Consider the following 15,198-nt stretch of genomic DNA (forward strand, 5'->3'; position numbering starts at 1 on the left):
GCAGTGGCTCATGCCTGTAATCCCAGCATTTTGGGATGCCGAGGTGGGTGGATCATCTGAGGTCAGGAGTTCGAGACTAGCCTGGCCAACATGGCGAAACCCCATCTCTACTAACAATACAAAAATTAGCCAGGGGTGGTGACAGGCACCTGTAATCCCAGCTGCTTGGGAGGCTGAGGCATGAGATCTCTTGAACCTGGGAGGTGGAAACTGCAGTGAGCCCAGATCGTGCCACTGCACTCCAGCTTGTGTGACAGAGTGAGGCTCCATTTCAAAATAAATAAATAAATAAATAAATAAATAAATAAATAAATAAAATAACTCTATTAAAATTCTGAACTTATTTATTGATTTCTGATACTACCCTAACAATATTTAATATGTAAGTTACTTAACAAATCTATTTCTGGGTAATTCATATCTTCGCTATAGCCTAGATCTAAAAATGATGTGTTCCCAATGAATTTGGGAACATCAGAGAAGTATTTATCGATGAGGCTATAAATATAGCCAAAAAATGAAGCAAGGACTTAAATATCTTAATCACTTAGTAAACAACAAGTTCCCCTAAAGAAAAATATATCAGTTGGCTGCATGTCTACATGGAAAGTTCTTAGATATCTGCTTAATTTTCCACATGGTTAGCTTATATGCCTTGAGCCCCAAAGTACTGAAAAACAGGTTCTTTGTATTTTTATGTGGAAGGGGCCGACTTAAAACAATACTAAGATTTTTCTGAAACTTGCTTATTTGTAATAAGAGCAACAAAACGTGGGAAAGTTCCATCCTGAATCAAGGTCTATGTAACAAAGCAGGCTTTTTAAAATAGAAATTTTAAAGCACAGAGCTGCAAGGGAGATAGCTGTAAAGCAGTCAGTAGGCATTCTCCCCAGTGATAACACAACCTGATTTAGCCCTAATTAGACTTTGAATAGGTGAACATGAAAGAAAGCTTCAAATTACAGGATGAGTTCATGGAACACTCTCTCAATCTCCTGTTGCACCTTCTCTTCCTCCTCAACTCTCTTCTGGAGGAAAGTTGCCATTTCCAATAAGTCAGCTGCTTTCTGCTTTACCTAAAGAAACCGAGCCAGAAACATGTCAGAACATATGGAGCTTCAATTTTAGACAACATACATCTTTTAACTTTTTAAATTTAAAAACCTTAACAGGTCTATCTTTCAAAGAAAGTAATAAAACATTTAAATTTAAATGTCTAAAACTTACATGGTATGTAACAATTTGAACGATTTGAAAGTATCAAATTTGCTTCTTGGTGAAAATCAAGTATGCAAGCAACTATAAATTCTTTTATATCTTATTTTTAAAATTTGTTCTCATCACTTTAAGTGAAATTATAGAATCATAGGTACTTTAACAAAAATATGCCAGCCTGATGCATGTGGGCATTAAATTTAGGGAATTTGGGGTAGTGGTCAAGAAGCAACAAGAGGAAGGATTCTCTTCCCAAATAAAGACCCTCTTAAATTTTTACTCGTTGCCACATTCTAGCAAAACTATAAAATTGGTTCTGCTGAGCCAAATATAATTCTAATCTATGCAAAATGAGATAACCTACAACAGTGCTGTCCAAGAAAAATATAACATGAGCCATAAATGTGAGTCACATATGTAATTTTAAATTCTGTAGTAGCCACATTATAAAAAGTGAAATCAAAGAAATGAACTTAATTTTACTAATATGTTTTAATTAAATGTATCCAGAATATTATCACTTCAACCTATAATCAATATAAAAATATTAATGAGACATATTTCTTTTTGTTCATACTAAGCCTTCTAATGTGTATGTTTTCCACTTACAGCACATCTCAATTAGGACTGGCAATATTTATTTCAAATGCATAATAACCACTTGTGGCTAATGGACACTATTTTGAACGGCACCAGTCTAAAAGCAACAGGCCTACACTTAGCCTTCAATAGCACCAGGGTTAATATAGTATTTCATTATCTTATTACTATGACCAAATACTACCCTAGCAGGGAAACCTAAATAATTAGCTTTTTTGGTTACACTGACCAATGTAAACTATGTATTTGATATTAGTACACTAAAAATTAAATTCAGTTAAAATAGTATATACTTTCTGTTCATTTTCCACTTTTGCTCGTCTTGTCATGCAGAAATGATTCCAGACCAAAGGGTCCAAGCCTTCTGGCATGTTACTAATATTGTCCAACTCATCCATAGCTTTCATTAACTGGGCAAAGGCATCCTTATTCAACTTGCCAGATCCTGGTAGTTCTCCGAAAGGGACAACGCTGGTTGTTTCTGAGTGCGTTTTCTGTTTGGAAATCCTGGTATTACCAAGAAAAGCCCATCAACATTTCACATTCTCATAAAAACATCAATGTGAAACAATTAGGCCCTTAGCACAGGCATAACACATTGTATGGCTCTTCCCTTTGCCATGTGATGGCTGGTAGGTGGGTTATTCCACAGATAAATGGATCCACTTTGCCCTTCTTCCATACTCTCCAGGTTCTCAGACGTGACCTTGGCTAGACTACAGATGTCTCCAACTATTGTCAGCACTGACAGACAGTTGTGTCTGTGCTAGGACACATTTCCTTTCTGTATACTGTAAGCAGGCAAATAAATCAACCCATCGTTTCACCTCAGCCTCCCTAAGTGTTGGGAGTACAGTGGTGAGCCACCACCTGGCCAATTCTGTTTTTATCTACATTAATAGATTAGTTTCATTTCCCTGTGCTTCAGCTGGAAAGGGAAGAAGGGTACAAAGATTTGGGCGAGGCACTCACTATCAAGATGCTTTACAGTACACTGTGAGGTTGAAACTATATTATCATCCCCATTCTCTAGATGAGGAAAGTCAGCCTGGGAGAGAAGCTCATGGCCCAAGGCTATCAGTCTGACAGGTGTTGAAGTTAGGATTTAAAGTTGATTCTGTTTGACAAGAAAGTTTGTGCTTTTCTCACTGCTGCAGGAGGTCTCACTTCTTTTTCCACAAGGAGAAGGTATGTAATTGGGCTAATTATCACTCACTCTTTTAAAAATAGGAAAACCGCTGGGCGAGGTGGCTCACACCTATAATCCCAACACTTTGGGAGGTTGAGAGGGGTGGATCACGGGGTCAGGAGATCAAGATCATCCTGCTCAACATGGTGAAACTCCGTCTCTACTAAAAATACAAAAATTAGCTGGGTGTGGTGGCATGTGCCTGTAGTCCCAGCTACTTGGCAGGCTGAGGCAGGAGAAACGCTTGAACCCGGGAGGCGGAGGTTGCAGTGAGCAGAGATCGTGCCACTGCACTGCAGCCTGGGTGACAGACAGAGACTCCGTCTCAAAAAAAAAAAAAAAAAAAAAAAGGAAAACCAAAACAAGAGGCATGTTCTAGGTTAAATTCCCTAGGTTGCCTGTAACCTGTCAGAGTTTGTATCTCAAACACAAACTAGCCGACTACATCTTTGTGACAAACTCCTTGATTTCTAGATTACATTTGATTGAAAACTGGAAATCTGCATTTATAATGGTGGAAATCAGTGAAACTTTCTTAGAACTCTTTTCAAATGGTTATTTTCTACCATTTATACTGGCATCTTTCAAACTTTAAGCACAAGCACATGAGATACTCTGAGGAAAAGCAATTTGTGGTCAAATAAGTTTGGAAAACACTGCTTACTCTGTTTCTTACACTTGGAGATCCAAAGGCCAATAATACATTCTGCAGTAAAAGAAAAGCTGCTTAACTTCCTTTTTTTAACCCAGTATTTTCCCCAAACTTATTTAGTCCTGGAAGCCTATTACAAGTAGTTCCTATTTATACATCAGGGAACTTGTGTTTGTTTGAACGCACTTTAGAAAAAACTGTTTTTAAATCTGTGTGCCATCTATGATGTAAGAGGAACTTCCTTAATGTACAAAGCAGAATCTACAATAGTACCGTGCTTACACAGATCCTTAACTATTTTTAAATAATGAAAATAAATCATTATTCTCTACCTTAAGATATAGACATAATCTCAAAAAATACTGAATTAGGATCAAAACCCTTAAACATCTCCACCTAAAAGATATTACACTGAATAATTCCATTTAATTGGGAGAAAAAAGCTGAAATCTAGTAACACTCCTCTTTATTTGCAAACTTTTTTCTCAGAAACACAATAGTGAAGGAGAAACAAACCTTGGTCGGCGTTTAAAAAGTTTGTAGAGTATATCCACTTGATGACCAGGAATTTCAGAAAATTCCTTTTTAAAGCTGCGATCCATAACCTAAGGACAAACATGACATTTGAGGATTGCAACTTGGTTTGGAAACCTTTTATTTGTTGACAGTACTCTTCAAAATACAGGTGGTAGCACTTTGGTTTTAAAAATCCATGAAACCTTGATTTATAAAGTTGTTAGACATTAACCATTCTCTGTGCAATGATGTCTCAAAGATTTGTTTTGATAAGAAGCATCTAAGTGTATTAAAAATATTATTTCATATAGCAGGTCTTAGAAATCATCCAGAAGTTTCCCAAAGAAGTGTCCCAAAATATATTTGCCCAAAAAACATGAATGTTACTCTATTCTTTTCTTTTCTATTCCATTCTGTTCCATCTGTCTTCTTTATGCTATTCTATCCTATTCTTTTCCATTATAAAACTGCTGGTCATAACCTACTAAATTGATTTCATGGCCAAGTAATGGGGTCTGCAACCTAAAGTTTGAAAAGCCTTAAAGGCTAGATGATTTCCCTGTATTTTGTATAAGAGAAAGCTTAAACCAGAGAAGCTTATAAAAATTCATTTTACACACGGATTTTCAAAAATATACAGTGGCATAGAATGAAGTTCACCCATAGCTGAGAATTAAGTGGGAGAAAAATCTGTGAGAAAATTATATTATATCCCCTTTAACCTTCCTCCAATCCAGGCAGCAACAACTCTACTGCATTGTTGAGTGGGTAAGACAACAACTCTCACTTTGTCTTCTGCCAGTAAGTTGTCATAGTGCTCCTTGTACACATCCAGGTCTTCTCTAGATTTCCGAACAGCTTCTGAAGTCTGGCTCTATAACAGCATCAGGAATAGTTGATTGAAACTGGAGACTTTCCAGCATAAACAAAATATTGGGGATACTAAAAAGAGCAAGGAATTTCCTAGTACAAGAGAAATATGTCTGTGAAGTATTTATTCATGAAGATAAGATTTATAGAAGAAAATACACCAATTGGGGACTTTGAAAGAACACCCAATCACCTGTTTTTAAGTACAGCCAACTCTGTGTATGAGTGTGTGAGTGTCTATGGAGCACACTGCATTCTTGGTAAGTCAGTGTGGAGGATGAAAGTGCACAGGCTTCGGAATCACACGGACCTGGGTTCTGAGAGACTGGATATACATGCAAACAAGGGCCAGACCATATGTAACAACAGAACTCTGACCCACAACCTCTACAATCATCAGCTGGGAAACTAAACCACAGCCTTTTTAAGGATTGGCCTCAAACTTTCAGGGCTTGATCATTACCACCAGTTTCTATAATTTTGTCCCCATTTCCAACCTAGGACCATCCAGAGAAAGCCAAATATGTTCCCTAAACCAGTAAAATGAGTTGTCCCGCTTCTAATTGGTTTGCCTCTAGCTTCCTCATGCCAACAACTTCCAATGATGTTGCATCTGAAGCCCTCTCTTCTTTGCACTATAAAGCTTTCCTACTCCTTTCCTGCCTTTGAGTCTGCCAAAAGTAACTGATGGTGGATGAGTCCCTTGCTGTGCCAAGCTCTGAATAAACAGCATCTGCTCATTTGCATTTGGATGTTCTTCACTTATTCCCACAGTTCCAGCTGCTGCTCTATTACACACTAGTGGCTGACTTAGGCATGTTACCCAGACTCTCTGAGATGGTATCCTCATCTGTGAAAGAAATCTAGTATGCTGCAGGGTTGCTATATGTAAAGTTGTATTTAGAAGAAGCTTTGCATATGCTGTTTAATAGGCTCTTAGAAAAAAGTTCATGTCATTTTTAAGTCACACATTCATAAATGCTCTTTACTAATACTATTAACAAAAGCTGACATTTGTAGAAACATTATGTGATAAACATTTTGTATTCATTGTCTTTTTAATGAACCATATTATCCAAGCTCATATTTAGAGTTTTTCATAATACGGGAGTTTTTCATTCTATACGCAAGCCCATTGCTTACATCTTAGTAAATCTTAGCGTGTCCAGAGAGAAAAACATTCCCTAAGTAAGAGCTTGCAAATAGCTTAAAAGGTTATATGCCTTGTCCTAGGTCCCACAGCCAGTGCTTTCAACCATGAAGCTATATGGCCTCATTTTATAAACCATGTCATATGAAAGCTACACAGTTCTTTTGGCTAAATGATTGCAGATGCAGAATCACCTAACTTTATTAACAGATTGGAATGGTTACTTTCACCTGGCCCTGGAGCAAAGTTCCAGACAGGGAGCCAAGGGATGCACATGGTTATGTAGGAATGGTGGAAGGAAGGAAGGAAGGGTCTAGACACGTGAGCTCTTGCTAAATGAGGGGCATGTCTATCAGAAAATGCTTGTATTCAGATTTCAGACACTATTCTTACTTTCTCGTGCTGTTTCCTTGTAAGGTAGTTGTTCAGGAATTTTTCTCTAGAGCTTAATTCTTCATCCAACAATAAAGAAAATGCAAGGTTACTTATTTTCAGTTCCTCCTGTAGAAATATTTAAGAAAAAGGTTGGTGGAATTACTTCTACCTGAGACAATATTTTCTATAGACTTGGCACTAATCAAGCAAGTTTATGACATACAGGTAAGAGAAACATTTGAAAGAAAAAGGGAATACAGCTTATTGAAATAACTTCAGTTATTTTACCTCTTTCATAATTTCATTGTAAGGTAAATCACATATACAAAAAATACATAACATGAATATATAATTTAATGGGTTATTATAAAGGCAAACACTCTTGTTAGCACCACTTATCGCAAGAAACAGAACTTTACGACTGCAGTTGCTTCTTCCAGGAGTCCTCATCAAAATCTCAACCCCAGTACTAAACACTATCTTGACTTTTTATTATATATTGTGTTTCTTTGTAGTTTTATTACCCAGGGGTGTATAATGCTGTAGTTTGGATATTTGCCCCATCCAAACTGCATGTTGAAACGTGATCCCTGGTGCTGTAGGTGGGGCCTAATGGGAGGTGTTTGGGTCATGGGTATGGGTCCCTCATGAATAGATCAATTCCCTCCCTCAGGGGTGAGTTTATACTCTATTAGTTCCCCTGAGTGCTGATTGTTAAAGAGAGGCTGGCACTCCCCTGCACCCTCTCTTGCCTCCTCTCTGACCATGTGATTTCTGCACACCCCAGCTCCCCTTCACCTGCCATAAATGGAAGCGGCCTGAGGCCCACATCAGATGCCCAATCTTGAACCTTCTAGACAGCAGAATTACGAGTCAGATAAACCTCTTTTCTTTATAAATTATGCAGCCTCAGGTATTATTTATAGCAACACAAAACAGACTAAGACAGAAACCTAGCCACTTCAGTATAACTTATTCATAATTTTTTTCATGTCTTTTAAATCTCTTTTTACTACCTGGATGATGAAATAATCTGTACAACAAACTCCTGTGACATGAGTTTACCTACGTAACAAACCTATACATGTACCCCTGAACTTAAAGGTTAAAAATAAAATAAATCTCTTATAATCTTCACGTTCCCTTTCATTTTTTTTCCTCATAATTTATTTGTAGTTATCAGCAGTCTCTGTAGCATTGCAGAGTCTGGTTTTAATGCCTGTATATTCATGGTGTAGTTTATCGAGGCTTCATCCTTTTTATTTCTTGAAAAATGGCAGCTGGGTCCAGAAGCCTGATTAAATCTAAATTTGATCCTTTTAACAAGACTATAGGTGGTATTGTGTTCTTTGATCAGGAGACATATATCATCTGATTGTCTTTCTTTCTGTGATGTCAGCAGCTGCAGATACTCAATGCCTGGGTCCATTAATCCGTTGAGAGATGCAAAATGGTGAAAATCTGGTTTTAGTTTCCCTTTTCAGTTATTAATTGAAATACTTTTATAAAGAGATGCTTCTCATCATCTACTATTTGGTTTCAAAGTGGTACACTTCAGTTCATATAGGAAAGGCAGACAAAATACTTGATGCTTTCCCTTTATCAGTTTTTAGATAATGAATTTGTTTTCATCCTCTGAAAGTGACTGATTGGCACTTCTCTTTTTAAAATATCATAAATTCATAAATTTAAACAAATGTGACGGGTTTAATTAATTGCAACTATTATCATCTTTGAATCTTAAATTGTCTCATTTAAAGGAAATGTTTTAAGTTAGCTCCTGAATTATTTTGATATTACTGAGTAGTCTGTTAGTTTCCTCATTATCTTATATGACATGAGGATCTCAGCATACCTTTAAAAAAATAACAACTTTGTTGAGATATAATTCACATACCATACAATTCACCATTTACAGTGTAAAATTCAGTGTATTTTAGTATATTTGCAGAGTTGTGTAACAATCACTACAATCAATTTTAGAACATTTCATCATTCCCCAAAAATTCTTTAGCAGTCATTTCCCATCTGCCCCTCTGTTACCTCCTAGAGGCCTCCTCCTCCCCACAAAAGCAACGACTTTCTAATTTCTGGCTTTATAAATTTGCCGTTTTAGAAACTATATGATTCCACAAAAATGGAATCATACAATATGTGGCCTTTGTTGTCTGGCTTCTTTGACTTAGCATGTTTTCAAGGTTCATCCATGTTGTACCATATATTAGCACATTCCGTTTTATTGTGGGATAATACTCCCTTGTATGGATACACCATATTTTACTCATCTGCTCTCAGCTGTTGAATATTTAGATTGTTTCCACCTTTTGGCTATGACTAATGCTGCTGTTAGGCTGGAGCATTCATTCCCAATCTTCCCCCTCACTCCCAGTATATCCATACATCCACTCCCTGCCAGGCCAGTGATTACATTCTTCTATCTGTGGCCACAACTCCCAAGAGCAGCCCCTTTCCCAAGGCTACAGGTCTTGCTGGTTCTGGGAACAGCTCTCTTTCCCTGCCTCTTTAGCTCTAGAGATGGTACTGGCCTCCCATTGTTTCTAATTACAACACGTTTGCCACTCCTTGCTGTTTCCCTTAACCCTGCTCATACCTCTGTAAAAAGTCACTGAGGGAATTTAAATGTAACCCTTTCAGTGTACCATTCCTGTTGGGATCCTGGGGATATAGTCATCCTCCTGAAGATTCCCTTCACATCTCTCCAGCGTTGCACCACCTTTTCTCATTAAGCCCCCTGCTTTGGTCAGACATCTTTCAAAAGCTCTCATCAAATGAGTGCATGTAAATTTGGGAGACCTGGCATTTCTCAAAATATCATTATTCTCTTTTTTTAACTTTTATTTTAGGTTCAGGGGTACATATGCATGTTTGTTATCTAGGTAAACTTGTGTCATGGGGGTTTGTTGTACAGATTATTTTGTCACCAGGTACTAAGCCTAGTACCCAATAGTTATTTTTTCTGATCTTCTCCCTCCTCCCACCCTCCACCCTCAGGAAACCAGACACCCCAGTATCTGTTGTTCCCCTCTATGTGCCCACGTGTTCTCATCATTTAGCTCCCACTTATAAGTGAGAGCATATCGTATTTGGTTTTCTGTTCCTGTGTTGGTTTAATAAGGATTATGGCCTCCATCTCTATCCATGTTCTAGCAAAGGACATGATCTCATTCTTTTTGATGGCTGCACAGTATTCCATGGTGTATATGTCCCACATTTTCTCAATCCAGTTTATCCATTGATGGGCATTTAGGTTGATTCCATGTCTTTGCTATTGTGAATAGTACTGCAGTGAACATATGCATGCATGTGTCTTTATAATAGAACAATTTATATTCCTTTGGGTATATACCCAGTAATGGGATTGCTGGGTTGAATGGTAGTTCTGTTTTTAGCTCTTTGAGGAATTGCCATACCGCTTTCCACAATGGTTGAGCTAATTTATATTCCCACCAACAGTGTATAAGCATTCCCTTTTCTCCACAGCCTCACCAGTATCTGTAATTTTTTTACTTTTTAGTAGTAGCCATTCTGACTAGTGTGAGATGGTATCTGGTATTTCATTGTGGTTTTGATTTTCATTTATCTAATGATCAGTGATGAGCTTTTTTTCATATGCTTGTTGGCCACATGTATGTCTTCTTTAGAAAAGTGTCTGTTCATGTCCTTTGACCACTTTTTAATGGGGTTGTTTGTTTTTTTTCTTGTAAATTTAAGTTCCTTGTAGATGCTGGACCTTTGTCAGATGCAGAGTTTGCAAATATTTTCTCCCATTCTGTAAGTTGTCTGTTTACTCTGTGGATAGTTTCTTTTGCTGTGCAGAAACTCTTTAGTTTAATTAGATCCCATTTGTCAATTTTTGCTTTTGTTGTGGTTGCTTTTGGTATCTTCATCATGAAATCTTTGCCAGTTCCTATGTCCAGAATGATATTGCATAGGTTGTCTCCCAGGATTTTTATAGTTTGGGGGTTTACATTTACATTTAAGTAGATCATTATTCTATTCTTAAACTCAATGGATAGTTTGGCTGGGTATAGAATTCAAAGCTAGAAATAATTTTTTCCTCAGAATTTAAGGGCATCACTCTTTGATCTTCTTGCTTTTAGTTACTGCATACTTCATTTTTATTCCTACTGCTGAAGATAATTAAGACAGATTTTTTTTCACCTGATCTTTTGGGACATGAGGATTACTTTTTCATTCAACATACACTTTGAACAAAGCCCTTTCCTATTTGCTGGAGATACAGGGATGAACAAGACAGACTTAGTCTCTACCCTCATGCAGCATCTAATCTTGAAAGCATTGAAAATAATCTCACATAAACTACAATTCAGTAGCAATGAATGGTAGAAAGGAAAAAATACAGTATATAATAGAAAGATATTACTAGTGTGAGGAACTGATTTTTGAGCTGGGATCTGAAGGATGAATATAGTTCAGGAAGCAAAGAAGTGTTGGTAGACAGTATTACTGGCAGAGTTGGCAGAGGCATGAGGAGGGAGGGTATTGGGTGTGTTCAAGATGTTCAAAGAGGAAGTGTGGCAGGTAAAGGGGAAGGTGCCCAAGATGAGACTGGAGAGGGACCCAGGGCCCAGAGCATACAAGATCTTAGTACCTGGTAAGGATGTTGATCTTCATCCTAAGAACCATGGAAGGGCCCTGCAAGCTCCTTAAAAGTCACATAAGTAAAGCTTTTATTTACCTGGTTGGTAACCATCTCTGCCTTCACTCTCCTTTCAAAAAGTCTTTTCAAATGTTCATCAAAGGCCTGTGTGCTTTCTTGAATAGAGTTTTGAAGTTTCTTCAGTTCTGCTTCTAATGACTAAAAGGAAAACAATAGTAAAGTTAACGTTTAGGAGTATTAAAGGCTCCTAGGAAGTGATGTTTACATTTCACCACAAGGGAGGGGCAGATGGAGGGCAGCCCTTGCAAGGTGTTCTGGGCTCTGTACTCTCTTAAACCAGAGATGCTCCCACTTGGATCTGTTTAATATACTGTGTGTTGAGAATTTTGCTTAGAAAAGATTACATTGGGGAAAAAAACTTAAAATTACTGATCATGGCTAATGATACAGGTAGAAGTAGGCCTAGGAAAGCAAATTGCAGCAAATCTTTCCAGAAAATCCTCACTCTTTATATAGGACAGCAATCTCCAGACACATGATTTAGCCCTAAAAAATTTTTATTTTTCTCAAGCACTGGTCATTTTCATGGAATTATTTCTATTTTAAGGAAATAAGAAGTGAATGCACATATATGTATATTTATATATTTGTACTCTCTTGTTTTCTGTATGTTTTGTCTCTCCAAACAGTTCTATATCAAAAGGAAAATGTTCCCTTGTCCTCTCTTTTTAAAAAATTCCACCAGGACATAAGTGAAATATAAATTTATATTTTTAAAGAGAACAACATCAAAATATGAGGTAAAATTTTCATTGCACAACAGGGTGACTATAGTCAACAATCACTTAACTGTACATTAAAAAATAACTAAAAGAGTGTAACTGTATTGTTTATAACCCAAAGGATAAGTGCCTGTGAGGATGAATATCCCATTCTCCATGTTGTGATTATTTCACATTGCATGCCTGTATCAAAACATCTCATGTAGCCCACAAATATATACACCTACTTTGTACCCACAAAAATTAAAATTAAAACATACAAAGTAAAAAACATGTAAAAAATGAGGTATATTGCTATAAATCATTTTTATCTTTAAATTTGTTTGCAACTGTTAATTTTGATATAACTTCAAACTTATAGAAAAGTTGCAAGAATAGTACAAAGAATTTCCATATACCTTTTTCAAGGTCACCAACTGTAGACATTCTACCCTATTTGCTTTATCACTTCTCTCTCTCTCTCTCTCTTTTCTCTCTCTCTCCCACCCCCTGCCCCCCTGCCCCCTACCTATCTACTTTCTTTCCTACACTTTTCTGAACCATTTGAGAATAATTTGCAGACACTTGAGGACAGGCCACTTATTTTGTAGAATGTCATTCAGTTTAGGTTTGTCTGATGTTTTCTCAATTGTACACCCAGGTTACACATTTTTAGCAGGAACACTATGTAAGTTATGTTATGTCCTTCTGTGACTACCCCATCAGGAGATACATGATGTTGGTTTGCTTCATTATTGGTGATGTTAACTTGGATCACTTGGTTAAGTAGTGTCTGCCACTTTCTCTATTGTAAAGTTAGTTTTTCCATTTGTAATTTATTAATTTGTGGAAAGATACTTTGAGACTATGTAAATATCTTGTTTCTCATCACACTTTTATCTAACAGCTTTAGCATCCATTGATAATTCTTATTTAAATTAATTATTACTATGATGGTAATAAATAGTTTAAATATACACCAGTTTAAAACGTTGAAAAGCCAAGTTCTCTCTATGCCAGATTAATAAGGAAAGAGATTGATTCCGGGAGGATAATGGAGAAAGAGGTTTAGCAAAAATAATAGAGGCATATGATGCCAGGACAAGGACCATCCAAATTAAGCTACCTAACAGTGAGGAGATATGAAAATAAAACAAACAAATATGAAAAAAACACATCTCAGGGTCATTTGCTTGTAATAATTTATATCGCTATCTCATAGCCACGGAAAAGTCCCACAGATTGTGTCCTTCTGGTGGCCCTTTATCAAGTTCACCTGTTCCTAGATAATGAAAACATCAGCATATGGCAAATGGCCACAGACCCAGCTGGCTGAGGCCAGATTGTCTACATGTCTTAGATCCACCCTTCTTTAAAAACACTGAGATTCTGGGCCTTTTGAGGGTCTCTGGTCCTGAAAGAATCTTTTTGTAATGTAAAATGGCCCTTTGCCATTTCTTCTTCAAATGCCCCAAATTCTTCCCACTGCAGGTCCTTCTCACATGGTCTTCCGTCTGCCTATGCTTCATTTCCCTCTCTTCAGCCTCTTCAGTCTTTCTCACTTTTCCAATGCAAGCATAAATGCCATGTTCTCAAGGAAGAGTTCCTTGGGCCCTGTCTTAAGTCTCAGAAGCAAGGCCTGAAACAAGATTCCAGGGCACATGTTTTCTGGAGGGGGCGCTCTTTAGGAGACACCTGTAAGGGGGTGAGGGAAGCAGTGCAGGCAAGGGGCAGAAGCTGAGCAATGAAGCCATCTCAGGTGGCCCAGCCTTGGCTGGGGAAGGGCAGAGGAAAAACCCTGATTCCCAGGGTTGGGAGAAATGAGAAGGACTCTGCTGAATTGTCTCATCTTGGGGTGAGGACGCTGGGCTTTTGTACCCCCTTCCCCTCGGGCTCCATCAGCCGGTCACTGGCTGCCCTGGGTGAGGGTAGTGGTGTAAACTTGGGGATGTCTCTGGACAGGGAGGCTCCCTTGATCATCCAAGGGCAACAACATTCCAGAGAAGGTCTCAGGTGTAAAAGCCTCTATGAGGAGCACTCATAGCAGTGAGGGGATAGGCACAGCAGCTGGCAAAGGGGATCTGGTGGGTACCAGTGGCTGATCTAAGTCAATGTCTGTGTTCACCGCCATAGATGGCACCCTGAACTTGCCCTTCTAATTTATCACATTGCAGTTAAATAATTATCTTGCGAATGCACAGTTACTATATAACTGTCTTCACTCCACATAATGGTCATCTTGAAGGGGGTAGGGGAGGAGAGGCACAGGTAAAAATGAACTCAGCCAGGTGGTGATAAGTACTATGGAGAACCACAAGGCAGGGAAAAAGGGACATGGGGCAGGATTGAGGAGAAGCAGGAATCTCCACCATAATAGGAAGATGAGGTGACAATTGAGTAGAGATCTCAAAGTGGTGACAATGAGAGTCATGTAGCTAAAAGGGGGAAGAGCGCTCCAGGCCAAGGATACAGTGTGTCAAGGACCTGCAGCGAGAATGACCTACGGGTGTTCAAGTCAAGAGTTTGCTGGGTATCTGAGGAACAGTAAGGAAATCAGTGGAACTGGAACAGTTAATGAGGGAAAGAATGACAGGAGATGAAATGAGATGGGATATAGGGATTGGGGGAGGAGGCAGGGGGCAGAGGAACTAAGGCAATAAATCCTGGGAAAGGTGACAGACAGTAGTTTGCATTAGAGTGGTAGCTGTAGAGGTGTCAGGAAAGCAGCTACTTTGAAATAAAAAAGAAGGGACTTAAAAGGGCAGAGGTGTGGTCTCAGGGTACTGCTTTGGGGAGAAAAGGGCAACTCGAAAGAGGAAAGTGCCCTGTGGAGACTTGGGAGTAAAGGGAAAGAAGGAAGAGGTGGAAATTAGGGGGTCATATAGAAACAAAAGAAAAATCATAAAATCGGAAGACACACCAGCCTCTTCCCCATTGCTTAAAGAAGTCAACTGTATATCAAACTGGTAATGTTATCCTCACAGAAAGGGGAAAAAAAGAATTAGTCGAAGTAATTCTAAACATAATATGTTGGTGTATTTTTAGCGGGATATAGTCTAAGAACAAAAAAAAGCTACTAGGAAATCTGAAAATTGCTATAGTATTTGTTTTGTTTGTTTGGAGGGACTGTTTCTTTATTTCCAAAAAGATACCTGTTAATATTCAGTATCAAAATGGTTGCACTATTGGTTTCTCTTTCTCCCAATTGGCCCCAAAGAGACTACATCA

At 38.1% G+C, this 15,198-nt stretch overlaps 1 protein-coding gene across 35 annotated transcripts in view; it reads right to left on the reverse strand.

Annotated features, from left to right (window-relative positions):
• CFAP43 (cilia and flagella associated protein 43) overlaps positions 1 to 15,198 on the reverse strand; it is a 102,557-nt gene that overhangs the window by 11,406 nt on the left and 75,953 nt on the right. For 27 of the 35 annotated variants that reach the window (XR_010146716.1, XR_010146715.1, XM_054660516.2 and 24 more), the window contains 6 exons: positions 11,288 to 11,407; positions 6,586 to 6,693; positions 4,960 to 5,046; positions 4,173 to 4,261; positions 2,109 to 2,322; positions 964 to 1,076 (listed from right to left, as the gene is read on the reverse strand). Coding sequence is in view for 31 of the 35 variants with exons in the window: in XM_054660516.2 (XP_054516491.2) it covers positions 964 to 1,076; positions 2,109 to 2,322; positions 4,173 to 4,261; positions 4,960 to 5,046; positions 6,586 to 6,693; positions 11,288 to 11,407 (731 nt within the window). In the remaining 4 variants the exon portion in view is untranslated. The remainder of the gene's footprint in view (positions 1 to 963; positions 1,077 to 2,108; positions 2,323 to 4,172; positions 4,262 to 4,959; positions 5,047 to 6,585; positions 6,694 to 11,287; positions 11,408 to 15,198) is intronic. The other 8 variants (XR_010146718.1, XR_010146717.1, XM_054660520.2 and 5 more) reach the window with 1 other exon arrangement.

Source organism: Pan troglodytes, chromosome 8 (genome assembly GCF_028858775.2).
Source record: "Pan troglodytes isolate AG18354 chromosome 8, NHGRI_mPanTro3-v2.0_pri, whole genome shotgun sequence".
NCBI classification, from domain to species: Eukaryota; Metazoa; Chordata; class Mammalia; order Primates; family Hominidae; genus Pan; species Pan troglodytes.